Below are 16,587 nucleotides of genomic sequence, written 5' to 3'. Positions count from 1 at the left end.
ACGGGTTTTATCCATCCTCCCCGCTCTATTGCCTATAGCAGTGCGGCAGCTGCTGAATTTATAGAGCGACCGCTGTCACATTTGCCCGACTGTGTTTTTTTCCCTCCTCTACAAGATCATCACGGCTCTCAGAGCATCCTCCACTAGTGTCCAAATATCCTGTCTGCCGTGCACATCGCCTCTGAGTTTCTCTGGGCTGCAGATCCCATCCACTCTGCACTGCCTCGCAAACTGCTTTTGCAATCAGATAGCAGCATTTTAACAACTCGTATTTTGTCCAGCACTAGGCTTAGTGTTTAATCTCAGTCGGGTCAATGTATATAGACGCGTTTAAACGGATCCTTTTTGAAAGGCTCAACTGCTTGAAGAGGATGTGTGTATGTCAGCGCCAGGGCAGGTCAGTATTTTCCCTAAATATAAGAAATATGAGAATGTGTTGTGTGTAACCTTGTGTTGTGTGTGCATGTGTAAGAGGAACAGAGTGGCTTGTGATGAGGGTGGCGGATCATAGGGATGAGGGTGCCATTTGCCAGGTGAAGTTTACCTTTAACTTTCAGGTCAGCAGCGCCTGACATCTGTGTGCAGGTGTGAAGTCATGTGTAGGTTTCAAAGTTTGATGACAGCCTCTTTTTTTGTCTGCTCTTGGTTATTGCACTGTTTTAAAATCATATTTTTCCCCCTACTCCAGAATCCACACTACATGTAAACAGAGGCACATGTTCATTGCACCTGCAAAAATCTTGCTATTAGAAATGTCCTAGACTTGCAAAATGCAGCCTGTCGTTGACAGCCAGGTGGGTGAGTGCATTATGTAGGTGTGCGTGAGTATTTTGCTCCCTCAGTTTGAAAAGGGTGTGTCCCTGCTCAAGTGAGGGATCTTGTTTTTAAGTGATGGATGTGTGACCCTGGCTTTAATCGTGTGCACTGCTCTGCGTTTGGGGAGTAGTCAAGGTTACACTGTTATTATGAATCATTAATTAAGTGGAGGGGAAGGAGAGACATGTGGCACTAGTGGAGGGACTGCTGCTGCTTGGAGACTGTCCACACACACACACACACACACACACACATACACACACACACACACACACACACACACACACACACACACACATGCTCTCCTCTCACACACTACTGCTCTGCCCCTCACAGTCCTTGCTTTCCCTCAGCATAATTGGTGAGCCTAATATCCATTTTGCACTGTGATTTTTACTAACGAATGCTTTGGTTTTTCACTCACCATTTATCCGCCTTTGATTCCACTTCTCAGCCCGAGTTAGAAGCAGCAGTAAGTGGAAATTCATGTCGATGTATTAGCATGAATCCACTTGAACTGCTAATGAGAGGGGAAGATGATGCGAAGTGCATTTCTCCTCTGTCGTAGTAATGCTTGTCACCCGGGAGTTGTTGATTGTCTAATTATGTACCTCCTGCGTCCTTCACACTCATGCATATTCATGGTGCCATTTTAAGGTGTGGTTGAAACAAAGTAGGAGGATGTGTGTGTCTGAGCATCTCTGTGTTTATATGTGTGTGTGTGTGTGTGTGTGTGTGTGTTGGGTGGGTGTACGGCAGTTTACCCTTGACAGGGTAGGGCTACACAGGCACATTCTCCCATCTGTGGTCCAAACCTTTGCTCCCAGCCACTGCATTTGGATTCTGCAGTTGTAGCCCGCTCTATTCTTAGTCTCTCTTCTCAACAGTTCATGTGTGGTCGGGCCCATTTCAACAAGAACGCAACACCCATGCCGGAACTAACCCTCACGTCTCTACCAATGTTGAGATTCAATTTGGATTGGATAAGCCCCTCTTAAAGCCAGTAGACTCAAACTGAGAGTGCAAATCAATAACGAATCAATAATATTGTGTGGAATTACAATTTACACAGCAACGTTGTTCGAAATGTCAACAGGGCCGTGAAACTGGGGTGGTATCCTTGAGTCAGATCTGAGTTGGACAACTGGGATCAATATCAGGTGGTGAGACAGGCGGGAGGAACAGGCGAGGGTCACCTTCACCCATCCCTACTGAATCAGCAGTATCTCTCTTACATGCAGTCCCTCTCTCTCTCTCTCTCACACACACACACACACACGCACACACATACACAGGTACGCCTATACATACACACACTTGAAGCCCTGCTTGGGTTACAAGACTGTGACCTCACAAAAAGCTCATTTTAGTGAACTCAACTACCCCCCTCTCTGTCCCAATTCCCTTATGAATAATACATTTTGCTATTATGGTTTCAATCTTCCCCTCAAACCACCTGCCTCTCTTGTTTGATTCTCCTGTGTTATTACAGTTTCTCTTCGACCATTGGCTATATTCAGCGTCTCATCGTCTTTCAGTTGCCCTCCTTTCTGGTTTTCCCTCTTCTGTCTCCCTTATCCATCATCTCTGCTGAGGAGCTGAGACACTTCTCTGTTTAATTAAACTGCTATCTCCCCCTGATGAGAGCTCATCTCTGATCTCAGCGAGGAGTGTAATGCGTCCTGGCAGACTGAGGAAGAGGACCTGTTGTTGTTACAGTGGTGTGCCTCAGAAGAACCGAGCATTCACAAACCAACACGGCCCGCTAATGTGCCCCCCTGCCTTGACCTTGATCACGTGAGGTCAGGGATACAGTTTCCTCAAAGGGGGGTGTTACTGCTGCGGCGCCACCTGTGTGTGTGTGTGTGTGTGTGTGTGTGTGTGTGTGTGTTCTTGAGTGTCACTCCAGTGCACAAGGATATTTTAATCTCACACAAAGTCCCTTTGTACATAGAGCACACAAGAATAGCATTAATGAAGACAGACTAGAATAGATTTTAGATTTATTATGGCCGTGCAGAGGATAGACAATGTACTTTTCACTGCATTTACTATAAGCTTGTGCGTGCACTCATCTTATGCAAGGGCTATGCGCGTGTAGGTTTGAGAGCGTGTGTGCGAGCGAGTGCTTCAGTGCATGCTTGTGTCAGTGTGTGTGACAGAGAGAGTTATTTTGTGTTTTTCATCCCACAAGCATTTAATCTTTTATTTTTAAATCTGCCACTGCTGTCTGTTTTGTGTTGAGCACTCCCGTGCCCTAGATTTGAAAGTGAGTGAGCATCAGGGAGCTTTAGTACACCCCATGATGGTTGCACAGTTTGGTGTGGATGTTGAGATGATGAGGTCAGACAAAAAGATGCTGAATAAGATGAGGAAGAGCGTGCGAGGAGAATGACTCTTCCACATATTCCGTCTGTCCATAAGGCGACGATTCTATTAGTTAGAATTAATTTAAGGTCACTGGTTATTTAAGATGCTTTACTTGGCTGACCTCCAGCCCAGCCCATGGGAGGATGCTGTAAGATTAGGAGCAGCGTGCTTCAGTACAGGTTAGAGTGATGAGCTTAGTGTTCGATGTGTGGGCTGGGTTCAACTGAAGGGTTTATTTTCAACCACGCATGTCATGTCCTTTGTGCAGATTGCTTCCTGTGATGGAAACCCAAAGGGGCAACTTGGACCGTGGGTTCGGCTCTCAAAGATTTTCATTACATAATAGAGGTGATCCTGCAGGGATGCTGAAGAAAATGTGTGAAAGTTTGATGCATTTTAAACCGCAGGTGAAAATACACAGTGTGTTGAAGGCTGCACCGGAAATACGCGGTGTGATGCTTGCTCATCTAACGAGATGCCTGTTTTTAAACCAATAATTAATCGGTGAAAATGGAATAATGTGTAGTTTCTTGTGTTTGTGAATGCAAATGCATTCAGTCAGTTTTCTTCTATTTTGATCTATAATTTTTAAAAACACCTTTTTCTTGTTTTCTGCAGTACTTTGAAAGTTTTGTTGATTTTCTCATGCTCGTGTGCACATGTATAAATGATAATTTAATGCCACTGCAGCTTGATTTTGTTTGGATGCTTTTTAACCTGAAATATCAATCGGAATGAAAAAAAAAATATGAGAGGATTAATGAATGAGTGAGTTAGTCAGACAAATTGATCAATCAATCAATCAGTCCAGCCACACTCAGCCTTTGTAAATAAAATGTATTCTGATGATTATTTCCTTTTACATTTGGATGTGTTTTAATAGAGCAATCAGCCATTAATAAGTTTACTATGCCATAAAAACTCTCCTGGCAGCATTATCACTCATGCCAACTTTGTTTTGGCTTGTGCTTGTGCTTGTGCTCCTAAATCTTTTCAGTTTATTCACTGCAAGCATTTGTGAGGAGATAAACACATGCAGCCCTTAGTCATGCTGGTCACATTCTAGCTGACAAAACACAGAGTCAGGCCATCAATATTCACCAAAATTCACACTTAGGAAAGACAAAGACTCACTGCCTTGAACCCTCCGTGCACATGCACAAAATACTGAATGTGCTCACAGTTCGTGGAGCATTTTAGCTATGATCAAGTTAATTTCATGATCATATATGGCATTTAGAGCAGAACAAGGATCTGGACAAGAGAGAGAGCATTGCTCCACCAAGTCACCAGAGGACAGAAGCACAGCAGAGGAGCAAAAACAACACTTGCAAGGGTTCATGTACATAAACTGTGATACACATGCAGAAGAGGAAAATCTGTGAATGTGTGTCATAACATGAACCTTTACTCAGAAGTACGGACACCACACCACACACATTGCAAAAGCTGCTCGCTGTATTGAAAGTAAGTTTCATTCTTCACAGAAGTTGGACAAAGTCTACTGTGGTCAAAGTTAATTATGTCAGTGAGGGATCTACAGCTGAGAGAAGGCTTTGATGTAGATGAGGGTCGGCATCTGGATTGACATCAGGAACAAGGAGAGAAACACTAGACCTGACAGTCACTATCACCATGAAAGCCTCTCTCATGTTATTGATAGAGGGAGGTTAGTGTAAGTGGCTACAGTGATCTGCTAATAAGAATATCATAGCTACAAGTGGTGTGGGTGACAAAATGTTTTTTTAATGTTGAGTAAGTGCTGTCCAAAGTGACGCAGTGTGTTGAGAGTGATCTTCATTTTCACCCTTCCTGGTGAATCTGTCAAGAGCAGCTCTTGTTCTCCTAGCCTTACAGGAGCAGCTTTACTGAGGAATTCAATTAACCACCATCTTAATTGAGGTATTTTGCTTACGCCCTTTTCCTGAAGGTCTTTGACGATGCTCTCCTTTGCAATGTCAAATGCTATTCCCTTGTGTTTTTTGTTTATTGTTCCATGTTGACTTTGAAATATTGAGTTCCATGGTAAGTCTCATCTGTAACTCTTTTCCTTGAGTGTGCAACTTTTGTCATGAACAAATGTTCAGCCTGGAGGTCCTACCAGAAACAAACACCTAGATCATTTGTCCTCTAATGGAGATATGTATCCCTTGCTGGTGGTACAATGTCTCTACCTTTATGCCCAGTGCAGACTAATCACAGGACTGAGTGGAGGAGTCAGTGGTTTGGGGCCACAAATTCAGCCATAAACATTGGTGTTGTATAAGGGCATTATTACAGTGAAGAAGTCAGGATCCCAATTTATTTTCTTAAAATGAAGATAGCACTACAGTTTGACTTCATTGCTCTGTAAGAAAATGAATTATTTTGGTTAATTAACTGAAGACAATGAATGTTCTCAGAACAATACAAGCATGACTGTTTATGCCACTCACAGCTAAAAGGCATTTTTCTAATGGAGAGAAAAAAAAACCTGTTTGGCGCAGCTGTTGATACATACTGGCTCCTAATAGCCTTGAGCATGTTTCATGCTCTCAGAATGAAGGCATGTAGTGAGGAAATAAAAATTAACCTCTAAGAGTAACGTTCAAGGGAAAAGGCTATGGTGCTGCCCTTGACAGATTGCTCTGGTTTGAAATTACACTGGAAGGCCAGCATCGCAGGGCAAAGAGCCTAAGCAGATCGCTGGTGGGGAGGAAGTCAGTGAAACAGTATACGTATTGGTCAGCTTTTTGCTGACCCAAAGGTCAGCAGTTTCAATACTGATTTCTTTTTATAGGGTTACATATCCTTTATGATATCCTTGATCCTTGACATATTGTGTTCTTCTCCCCTGTACAGTTCCCCTTGATTCAGAGGTATTTTTGTTCTTAAGTGCATTGAGCCATCATTTAAACTAATGATAATGGATCAACTTACCCTGATAAAACAATGGATTTGAGGGAATATCCCTCGGAAAAAAAAAATAATAATACTGGGGAAATCTGTACTTGTTGGTTTACGGTCAGATATTTGAATATCCATTGTGAAATTAAAATATTTTGTATGATGGCCCAATTTGTTGTGTAGTTATTGTCAAAAATAATCTCTAACATTGCAATCAATAACATAGCAACACGACTGTCTCTGATAATAAGATTACTTTCAATTAATTTGGGGACACTTTGCCCACGAAATATGCAGAATACGAAACTAAACAGGTAATTAATATCCGTTTGATCATCATGTGCTGTACGGCCATCAGTAACTATTATTATGTTGTGTAAATCTATTTGTTTAGTAGCTCACACCTAAAATTAATTTTTCCTTTTTAATGTCATTGCCAGTCGTCCAACAAACAGTTACTGTTTCTTGAGTCACAAACCCCAAAATAACAGCTTGAGGGGATTTTCTTAAAAACTGTTGGTGAATTTCCGTCACCAGCTTGTTCACACCTTGTTTACTGTCATCTGCTTACATGGAGTCCATTACTCCCCAGCCTTGGTGGCAGCCTCGCCCGTGTTTTGAATAAACACAGTAAGATGAGTGTGCAGAGCCAGTTTATAGAATCAACACCAGCAAAGGGATGAGAGCAAGTGTGTGTCTGGCCGCATGTCTGAGTACGGGAGGAGTCCAGGCTTCAGCAGACCTGACAGGCTGTGGCTCATTAAAGCCCCATCAGACTGAGGAGGTCAAGACAGAAGCTACAGCACCAACACCACACTCTGCCTCCATGCACCGGACAGAAAGAGCAAAATGCAACAACAGCCAGGCAAAACGTGACAGGGTAGGCCAAACAACACCACAGGCCTATCAGCTGTTTATTTTTAGCATTTGAAGCATTCAGTCCAACTGTTAAGGAGATGTAAATCTTTAGATAACGCATGAGGAAGATCCTGGCTTATAGAAATGTTATTCAGACTTGATGCAGATGATAATGTGTTAATGATAAGATAGAAGAGGATGGTGCTTACCCTGCACTCCACATTATTCTCCTCCCATGACACACTTACTGCTTGTTGTACTAGTGTGTTTTGTGTGTGGGTGGATGGCTGGCTTTGGGAAGCAGGTCGACAGTGCTGCTGCAGAAGGTTTCACAGTGGGATAGAGAGAGAGGGACTGGGGGCACTGTTAGGCAGGGATAAAGTGATAAGCATAATTTCAGGTTGGAACATGCCGGCGTAAACAACACTCCTTGTTTGAGCTTGTTTATTCAAACATGCTTGAACAACAGTGACAACTTATGGCTTTGAACCAAGAATGGAATTCAAGTTGCGTGCTTTTTGAGTTCTCTGCGTCGAGGCGACCAGCTCAACCATTCCTAAGCTCTGACTCATGTCGCCTGGGCTGAAGTCCTGCAAGGTCAAACTAGTGAGTCCATTGCCAACCCCAGGCAGTGTGGCGCCTCTCGATCTCCATCTGACCTCTGCTCTTCCTCCATTCCCTTTTTTCTCTCTCCTCCTATTTTCATTCTCTTGCTTTCTCTTTTTATTTCCCCCAGACAAACACACGCATGCACAGGATTTCTGTCTTTCTATGATGTATATCTCACCCTCACCCTATTTCACATAGCCTATTCCTGCCCTGTAATTTTTTTTCAAGAAAATCTCTCTCTGCCACTCCACCTCCCTCCTCCTTCACGTCTGTCCTGTTTGCTCATAACTCCACCAGAGAGCCCTCCTTTGGCCCAGCTGCAGAAGAGAAGATGGAAGAGGGGGATCGCTGTCAGATCTGCCAGCCAGCTGGCCAGTCAAGAGGAAAGGATTAGGCATATCTTGTCCTTCTCTCACAGTTTAAACCATCTCATTAGGTCTGCTGGACAAGTGGGCCCAAGGGGGGCTCTGCTAGGGTTGGAGCTGCTGTTGTACTAAGGCAGGAGTGTCAAATCATGTGTGATGGAGCACCAGGAGTCTGCAGGTTTTCATTCTGACCAAAGACCAGACCAGGTGATTTCTCCAACTGGTGCACCTTGAACCAGAGTGGAGGAACTAATCCCTGAAATTGCATGAGATAGTCTTTGGTTGGAATGAAAATGTGCAAATTCTCTGCCTTTTGACTCCTCCGTTCCAAAGAAAGCTCTGGTTTGTTGTCCCTATTTGTGTCATTTTAATCAGTGGCCACAGTGACTAAAATGTTTGTCAAACATTTCTTTTTAAAGGCAAAAGGCAATGATGAAGACTGACCAAAACACGTTGAAAAAGTGATCAACCAAAATGAAATTCTTTGTGGTGAACGCTTACATCAGTGTAATGAAACAAAAACATCACTTGACACATTTTTCTCATAGTATCTCAGTCCAAATGTATGCATGCAAAATAAAAAATTTACGTGGCATGAAATAATGACCCTGTCAGTTTACATATTTCCCTCCCAGTGATTGTCTTTTGCACGCTACAATGGAATAACATTTCCTTAAATTCCAGCCCCAGATATAGACTCACCTATGGGCAAACCAGCTGCCTTCGCCACGCATGTATGAAATTATTTTAAAATGAACTGACGATGTGAAATAATTCAAAAGTCAGCTAATGATTTTCATTTAGTAGTGAGTCAAAAAAAAAAAAAACATTTTCTAGGTGACTTAATGTGAACTGATGTCAATGATATAATTGGTTAAAAGTATTCATAGAGTATAATGTGTTATATACAAACAAGCAATTAAGTGTTAGGCCCATAAATAGAAAGAGTGCATTATGAGTAAATTACAATGACACTGAGTAGATTAGCAGAATCACAGATTTAGTCGACTTAACAGTAACTAGACTTAATCAAAATGAAATGACTAAAATGCGTCTAGAGCTATTAGCCGCAGTGTGACAAAAGGCTAAGATTACACTAAATCCAAAAATATGCCTCAAAATGAACACTGGTCCCCATCCAGCGCAGGGTCACGGCAGCAGCAGTCTGTTAAGAGGATTGGGTGTGTGGTGAAGTGATGAGTTAATTGCTAATCTCTTGAAAACAATAGAACTCCAGATGAGTAAGTTTGTGTCTCTAAGGAGCCGTTCATTTGGTCAAGGTTACCTTAGGCACCTTTGATAAGTGTTTTATGAGTTTATCAGCACACAAGCATCTCTGAGTAGGTTTTCATAGCGGGCGCCTCTGTGTCATATAGTCCTTTTTGTTGTTCTGCTTACTCTACAATGTATGTCTTTGTTGTCCTGTATGTCAAGGTGACAGTGCTGCTCTGATAATGTCAGGCCAAAGCTCGAGGAACATCCTTCCCTCTCTCTGGACAGCACGGCTGTCACATCACAGACAACTCAAACAAGTCTTCCTGATGCCAAATGCTCCACTGGGCATCCTCATATCACAGTGCCGGTCTCTAGGAAATCGTAACATGCTGTCGTAAAACGTCTAACGAGTATACATACATTATGTACAGTGAAAACCATTGTTATTATACGGTTTGCATTAAGATTTCTTTATAGTTAAACTGTGTCTGGCTGATAGTAATGCACAAAATGTGCCAACACACTGTGATAAGGCAGACGATGATACAGTAGGAGACTCTCCCAGAGAATACGCAGGTGAAAGGGCTAATTAGTCAATGTCAAGGAAAATCTATGAAAATCCATACCAGTGCGACTGCAGTATACATCACTGCAAATATAGAAATGACGTTGAGTTCTCCAGTGCTCCACTGTAGCTATAAATTCTTAGTTTGCCTGTCAAATCCGGTTTTTTGTATATACATTTCTGGAACGCAAAACAAGATTTTCCCATGTGACTGAAAATAATGTGCGTCGGTTGCTATGCTGTGTGTGTTTATATGAATACATATTAACGTCAATCTGAAGCATGCACATGAAACCTGAGGGGACTGTCTGTCTATTAATTTTGTTTGGACAGGGTCACTCAGCCAGTCACGTACTGTGCTGTCATGTGTTTGCATAATACAAACACCCAGTTTCCATGTTTTGTTGCTCTTGACTCTCAGGCTAATGTGGTTTGAGAGGAAATACCTTGAACCATGAAACACTTCAAGCTTGAATTATTCATGGTTTTCTCACATCAGTATGTGAAACAATGCAACTCCCTTTGCAGACTTAACACACTGACAAGTGATATAAGGTTAAATTATGAAGCAGGCTTCTGCCTAAAGCCATGGCATTTTCCCCCTTTGGAGTTATGCAAGTGACACTTGCATAACTTTTTCCTGTCTCACACCTTCAGCTTGCCTTCTTTTTTTTTTATCACCCACCCTGTTTCCTTTGTATCTGCAGCTCATTTGCCATGTCTAAGACAGCGGTGAAGAAGCTGCACTGGCGCTCCAAGGTGCAGGAGAGCTTCGTTCCCTTGCTGGGATCTTCAGGTGATTTGGGGGTGGCCATCGGCGGAGGAGCAGACTATGGAGAGTTTCCATTCGTCACTTCGGCTCCAGGGGGCGGACTCACAGTGGGTGATGTCATCCTAGAGATTGGGGGAACACCTGTATTAGGGATGACACTGGGAGACGTCCGAGGTGTCCTCAACTCCTGCCCCCATCCCATCCGCATCAAGACTGTGTCACCAGGTATGACTCAGTGTGCTAACTGACTCTTCATTATTGTTTTGTACATGTGTAAATTCACACCATGGAGACAAAGTGTGAGCAAAACACGTTGTGGACACTTATTCTTTTTCCAGTCACATTTTTCTAATGCATGTAGCCCATTAGTAACACATTCAGTCCTCAATTCCCTCGTCAACACAGGAGACAATTTCACTTGTTATGGGTTCTGCTGCACTCCATTGCACTTGCTTAATTAGACTACACCCAAAACAATCTGTTACGCGGATGTCCAAGCAGTGATCTATAATAATTTTACTCAGTAAACCTCCTCTGTCTCCCTGACAAGTAAAATTTGTACCATGTAGCGTTCTGGTGCTGATTGGCCCTTGTCAATTAGTGTGAATATGTCAAGGCGATCGGTCAATATGTGGGCAGGGAGGTCAAAATTGCTGATGACACATGACAAGCGTCTGCAACCGCTGTGGCAATACAGTTGTCTGTCACCCTCGAGGGGCCTTGATATTTATAGAGGGGGGTTGGGGTAACGGATGTCTTTGTCGGGTCTGAACAGAGCAATATGTCACCGGAGTGTCACCTGACTGTGGCTCCCCATGGCCTTGCGGGCTAGATTGATAGCCGAATTGGCCACAGGAGTGAAAATGGGGACCTTTACTCCTGGTCCCTCTGCTGCTGGTAGATCCATTATCATTCTGAAGTCCGACTGGCCCTCCCTGGGTAGTTTGACTGCATGTAGTGTGGACACTGATGGATGAGCTGATGCTTGGGGTTGCTGTACCACACCTCCTCCTCCTCTCCCTGCTACTCCCCCTACACCAGTCCTCAAACACACGAGTCCAGATATAGTCCCCAGAGGCAGACAGTTGTTTAGAGGCTTAAGCACTAATACTTTGTGTTTACTGGACAACAGAAATGTGGTAAATGGTCTGTCCATTATCTCAAGTGCACACACTTAAAGATTCCCCTCACTGTTTTCTGACAACTTAACAAGCTATAACAGCGTTCCCATATTTCGCTCATAACCTTGAGGTCTGACTAGAGGTCATGCTTCACTTGAGTGGTAGCCCATATGTGACATGTTTTTCTTAACTATGTGTGAGGGGTTTCAAACAGACTAAGCCAGTGTGAGCATAACCATAAGCTGCCACGGTTTCAGAGCAATGATTTTAAATTCTGAACTTCTCTATGCATTGAAACACATTGCCGGGCAGCTGTTTCACAACAAAAGCCTATTATTTCTCAAAGCAGCAGGCTAGATCTCATTCCCCCATCCCAGCCTGTGACCATATGTGGCCAGTCATATGCTGTTGACTGCCTCTGCAAATAAAGTTATATTACTGTGACGTTTTTTTAATAGTATAGCAAATTCAATCTGCTACAGGGCAGAACCACTGTGATAGAGGGTGGGTGGGGTGGGGGCGCAGGGGTGTGGATGGCCGGGCAGCAGCCTGCAGGGGTAGCACTGAATGACAGAGTGGTCGTCTGTCAGTGACAAGAAGGAGATGCATTTAGGCCATCTATAACAGCAAGTGACCTGTCATCAGGGGCCATAAAGCACTTGAGATGAAATTAGTAGATCAGGGAGAGGAAAAGGATCTTCAGCGATCGGCTCTTCCTCCACTGGTGGCAGCTGCACAGTTGTGTGCTATGCATGAGGGCCTTGAAAACGCCACACTCAGGATATATGTAAAGTGATTCAGAGGTGATGTGCGTATATTATGTGTGTGTAAATGAAAGGCGAGGTTGTAAATGATGGCAGTAAATAAAGCCTGGCAACAAGATTTGTATATTTGCTTGAACGTTCCGTCTCTCATTTTGATGGGCTATAAACAAACCTTAGAAGCAATAATACAACACTGCATCATCAGGCTGTTGATGTGTGCTGAGCTGTCGTGTGATTTCTTTAGTTGTCTCTCTCTCTGTCCTCCCACCTCACCATCTTGCACTTGTTTCTGTACCCTTGCCTCAGGCTCCACATTGTGCAAGGATCTCAGGTTGTATCTGAGTAAGTGCTTCACGCCCGGCTCCATGGACAGCCAGCTGCAGCAGGTCATCCGAGAGAACCTCTACCTCCGTGCTGTACCTTGTAAGTGTCCTCTGCACCTCTCCTTCTTGCCCTTTAAGCCCCGTCTATGAATCTCTGCTCTCATTCACAGCTGCTCCATGCCCTTTAATAAAATGTCCAATGTCCAAACCTTTGCCCCGTTGCTGTCACCTGTAGCTGTCTACTTTCAAACAGCCCTGTAAATGTCCCATTTTGGCTCATGTGTGTCCCTTTGTTAAGCCTCACTTTAGCTTGGTTTACAGTGTGCTCACAGTATTGTGCATCTATCTGCTAGGCACAGCTAAAGGCGATATTTATTTTGCAAAGTGCTAATCCAGGCAATAGCACCGAGTTACTCCTTGACTACTTTAATTTGTATATAACACATTCCTAAGCAAAAAGCCACATGGCCACCAGCTTGTGAATATGCAGGTGTTAATTGGTGCATAAACCCTCAGAGTGGCTCCACACTTTCTCGTGTCAATATATGCAGGCAAAACCTTTAATTTTAAGAAAAACTTGACACATCATCAAGCCTGGTTTCATGACTAAAATATCTCAGGTTAGCTGTGAGTGAGTGAGAGAGAAATGCCACAAGCACTATTAGCTTAGACATTCCCATAGCAACTGTCTATATTGTCACCTCACTGGGTTTATCCTCTGTGGCAGTTTCCCCCTTCTTGCCCTCACCCCTGTGCTCCCAGCTGCTGCTTTGTCTGGGCGGTGGCGAGATGGTGGGGAATCTGATTGACAGGATCCTTTGTGTTTGTGTGGTTTTTGTGTAATCATTTTTTAAAGAGGCATTTAGTCCGTTTTATGTTGATGTGTAGGAATAAAATCAAGCACAATGGCAGCCAAAGGCAGCTAGTTGTAGTACATCTGTTGCTCTCTTAATCCTCTACAGTGTGACGTCACGGTCAAAACAGCTAGAGGATACAGTTGCCACAAGTGGGGGTTTCTGAGAGGATCTGCGCTGTTTGTGTAGACTGATAAATTCTAGCCCTCATTATTCTCTGTAAGAGTGTTTTTTCTTATGCACATAGTAGTATGGAAAACACAGGCCACCTCTCTGTAGCCTTAACCTTGCTTTTGCGATGTGGAGTTGCTGCTAATCTCTCCTTTAGTCCAGGAAGTAGGTCATGTTGGACAGTCTGCCACCACACCACACACCACACCCGCTGACGGAACAAGGCACAGGTCAAAACTCCCAAGATGGTGCAAAAAAAAAAAAAAAAAAAAAAAAAATTAATAATAATAATAAACACTGTCTCCTTGTGACTACATAAATATTCATATTATGTTATTATTACAGTTTTATTCATATCAAGCACCCTCATTACTGAGCTATGCATGCAAATTGGTACATGGAGAAGTGACTGCTCAGACAGCACTTCTATGCATTTTATTATTAGAAGGGGACGGATACTGGCAGACTGGTGTACACAACCTCAGATCAATCAGTACTTTGATCTCCGATCAGGAAAGTATTCAGGCATTGTTCCATAAATATAGAGCGTGCTTTGTATTTATGGATTAGGTATAGTGACATGCTGCTATACGATACACAGCAGCCCCGGCCAGCTGAACCTCCTCCTGCTGGTTGCGTTGAGCACAGTAAACTTGGGAGACAACTTCCTGTGTCTCAGTGCTTTCTTTTTAGCGAGAGTGACAACGAGGCGGGCTCAGTCCTCGGCTGTGTAATCCTCTGATCTGCTGGAGATGACACAGTAAGATGCTCTTGTTCTCATGCCCGTGCCAATACACACACATGCTGGCCTGATCCCGTGATGGCTTGGAAGCCATCCGATCCCATGTCAGACCACTTGTAGGTATACAACCGAGGCAGCAGAATCTTCAGTTCATTTTTTGTTTTGTTTTGTTTTGTTTATTTTCCTCGAGGATACAGCTGTGCTTGGGATTCTAAGTTGAGGAGTTTTCATTAGTGGCTCATTGTGGCCCCCTTCAGGATCTTATGTATGCTCCAGGAGACTCTTGGGTGTAGTTGGCTGTTGTGCTGCTATCGGCACATCAGGCTGAATAGAGCAGAAGTTATTATCCCCTAACACTGAGTTTTCATATTTGCCCAGTTCAAGCTCTCGTTCAAGTTTTAGAAATGTGCTCACTGCATGGTAGCTAATTTGTTTTGCTTTGACAGCGTGATGGTGCTATACTGCAATATTAACTATAAATAATATGAAGGGTTCTTTGTGTTTTGTTTTGTTTTTTCATTTAGATGGCATTTCTTAATTTAAAACAAAAATATATGCCTCAGGACTGCTGTGCAATTTGGAGAGTATCTCAATCCCTGTATCCTTTTAAAGAGACGATGTACTCTGATGTTGGAGCTGGCACTGATGCAAGAAATATGATTACAGAGGCTCAGTCAGGAGGGCAGAACATAAAAAATGGAAATGAATGACAGAATTAAGTAAATGCAGGCCATGTATCAATAATTTAGAAGGGGAATTAAATTAAAAGCAAACATCTCTCTGTGCCAAAGTGAAGGAGGGGCAGCGGGCTGCAATGTAATGGCTCTATGTGCACACTGAGGCAGATAGGATGCTTACTCTGTGGTAATAGCCACAGGGAGCATGTAAATGTGTTGACAGCATGTTTAGTCCACTGGAATATGCCTTTTATTTATCACAGTCTTTTGTTTCATTTGCGAGAAATGTATTTTTGTCCCTTCAACGGTGCCATTTTCTTTCATGTACATACATATATTCATTTACTCCAATCCAAATTTATGTAACCAGTGTAATGGTTCGTGCATGTGACTCAAAGCCAATGTCGTGCAGTCAAGGACAGCCATGTCTGTGCCCTCTCGCTGAAAAGAGTTCTCTAATTGTCTTCAGAGTGAGTCAGAGATAAGAAACATCATCATTTGGTTATTCTAATGCGCCGGCTCCAGTTTGGTCAGGCAGATCATTTTTTGGCCTTTTCTGCTGTCGGATTCATCGTGAGCCATTTGCTCGCCCTGATCGTGACAGACAGCCCTCTCTGGGTGTTGATGCCGAGTTCTGTGTAATTACCCCTTCAATCCCTATCTCACCGCTTCCCATGGGATCAGTGTGTGGCGCCTATGGGGACGGGCAGGGAAGAGGAAGATGTCAATAATCCATCCTGTCCCCCTGCTGACATGTCGTATATATCTCAGAGGAGAGTGCATATATAATGAATCCCTGCCTCCCGATGTATCAGCTGTAGAGATACTGTGTGTCCTGAGGGGAGGAGAAGAATTACACACACGTCAGATGCCATCAGGAGATTTGCTATCAGATCTTTAATTAGAGACAGAGCCTCTTCTGTTGCTGATTGGGACACATAAACACACTTAGTGCCTCAGAGAGAAGGGGTCAGGCTTACTGAGATGACCGCTGCTCTGTATGTATCTGTGTGTGTGTGTGTCCATTCCTGTAAATGTGCCTGTGCATGCCTTAGGGAGGTTACTGTGGTGGGTATGCATGCATGTCTATTTGAGTGCTTACAGTGAGTTTGTTTTGGTGTACGTGTGTGTGCATGCGCATGCTCTGTTCAGCCCTGTGCGTCTCATTGTGGCACGGAGAACAGCTCCCAAGACAGCAGTGCATTAATCATGGGTTTTATAGGGTAACTGGGTGTGACTCCCTCATACCGGCCCCACGCTGCCGTCGCATGTGCTCCTCAAGGAGAAGGACAGAGATTTGTCCTCAGTTCAGGCTCGGTGTCATTTTGTCGAGGGAAGGATTTACTCGTTTCAAGGTCAGAATGGGCACATTGTAGGTCAGCGTGCAAATGAAAATTCTCCCTCTAGATTTGGCTCAATGAGTAATTGGCTACAGCAACTGAGACTTCAGTGTGCTTTCCCTCACAGTACATGTCTGTG

The 16,587-nt window shown here is 43.6% G+C and overlaps 1 protein-coding gene across 3 annotated transcripts in view; it reads left to right on the top strand.

The window, feature by feature from the left end:
* Positions 1 to 16,587, top strand: part of magixb (MAGI family member, X-linked b) — a 39,597-nt gene that overhangs the window by 384 nt on the left and 22,626 nt on the right. Inside the window, exons 1-3 of one of the 3 annotated variants that reach the window (XM_030055865.1) lie at positions 151 to 397; positions 10,392 to 10,681; positions 12,648 to 12,764. In XM_030055865.1, the coding sequence (XP_029911725.1) occupies positions 315 to 397; positions 10,392 to 10,681; positions 12,648 to 12,764 (490 nt within the window). In that variant the 5' untranslated portion in view covers positions 151 to 314. Of the gene's footprint in view, positions 1 to 150; positions 398 to 6,899; positions 6,953 to 10,391; positions 10,682 to 12,647; positions 12,765 to 16,587 lie in introns of those variants that run through there. The other 2 variants (XM_030055867.1, XM_030055866.1) reach the window with 2 other exon arrangements.

Source organism: Myripristis murdjan, chromosome 7 (genome assembly GCF_902150065.1).
Source record: "Myripristis murdjan chromosome 7, fMyrMur1.1, whole genome shotgun sequence".
Classification (NCBI taxonomy): Eukaryota; Metazoa; Chordata; class Actinopteri; order Holocentriformes; family Holocentridae; genus Myripristis; species Myripristis murdjan.
This window is presented reverse-complemented; position numbering and strand designations above follow the sequence as displayed.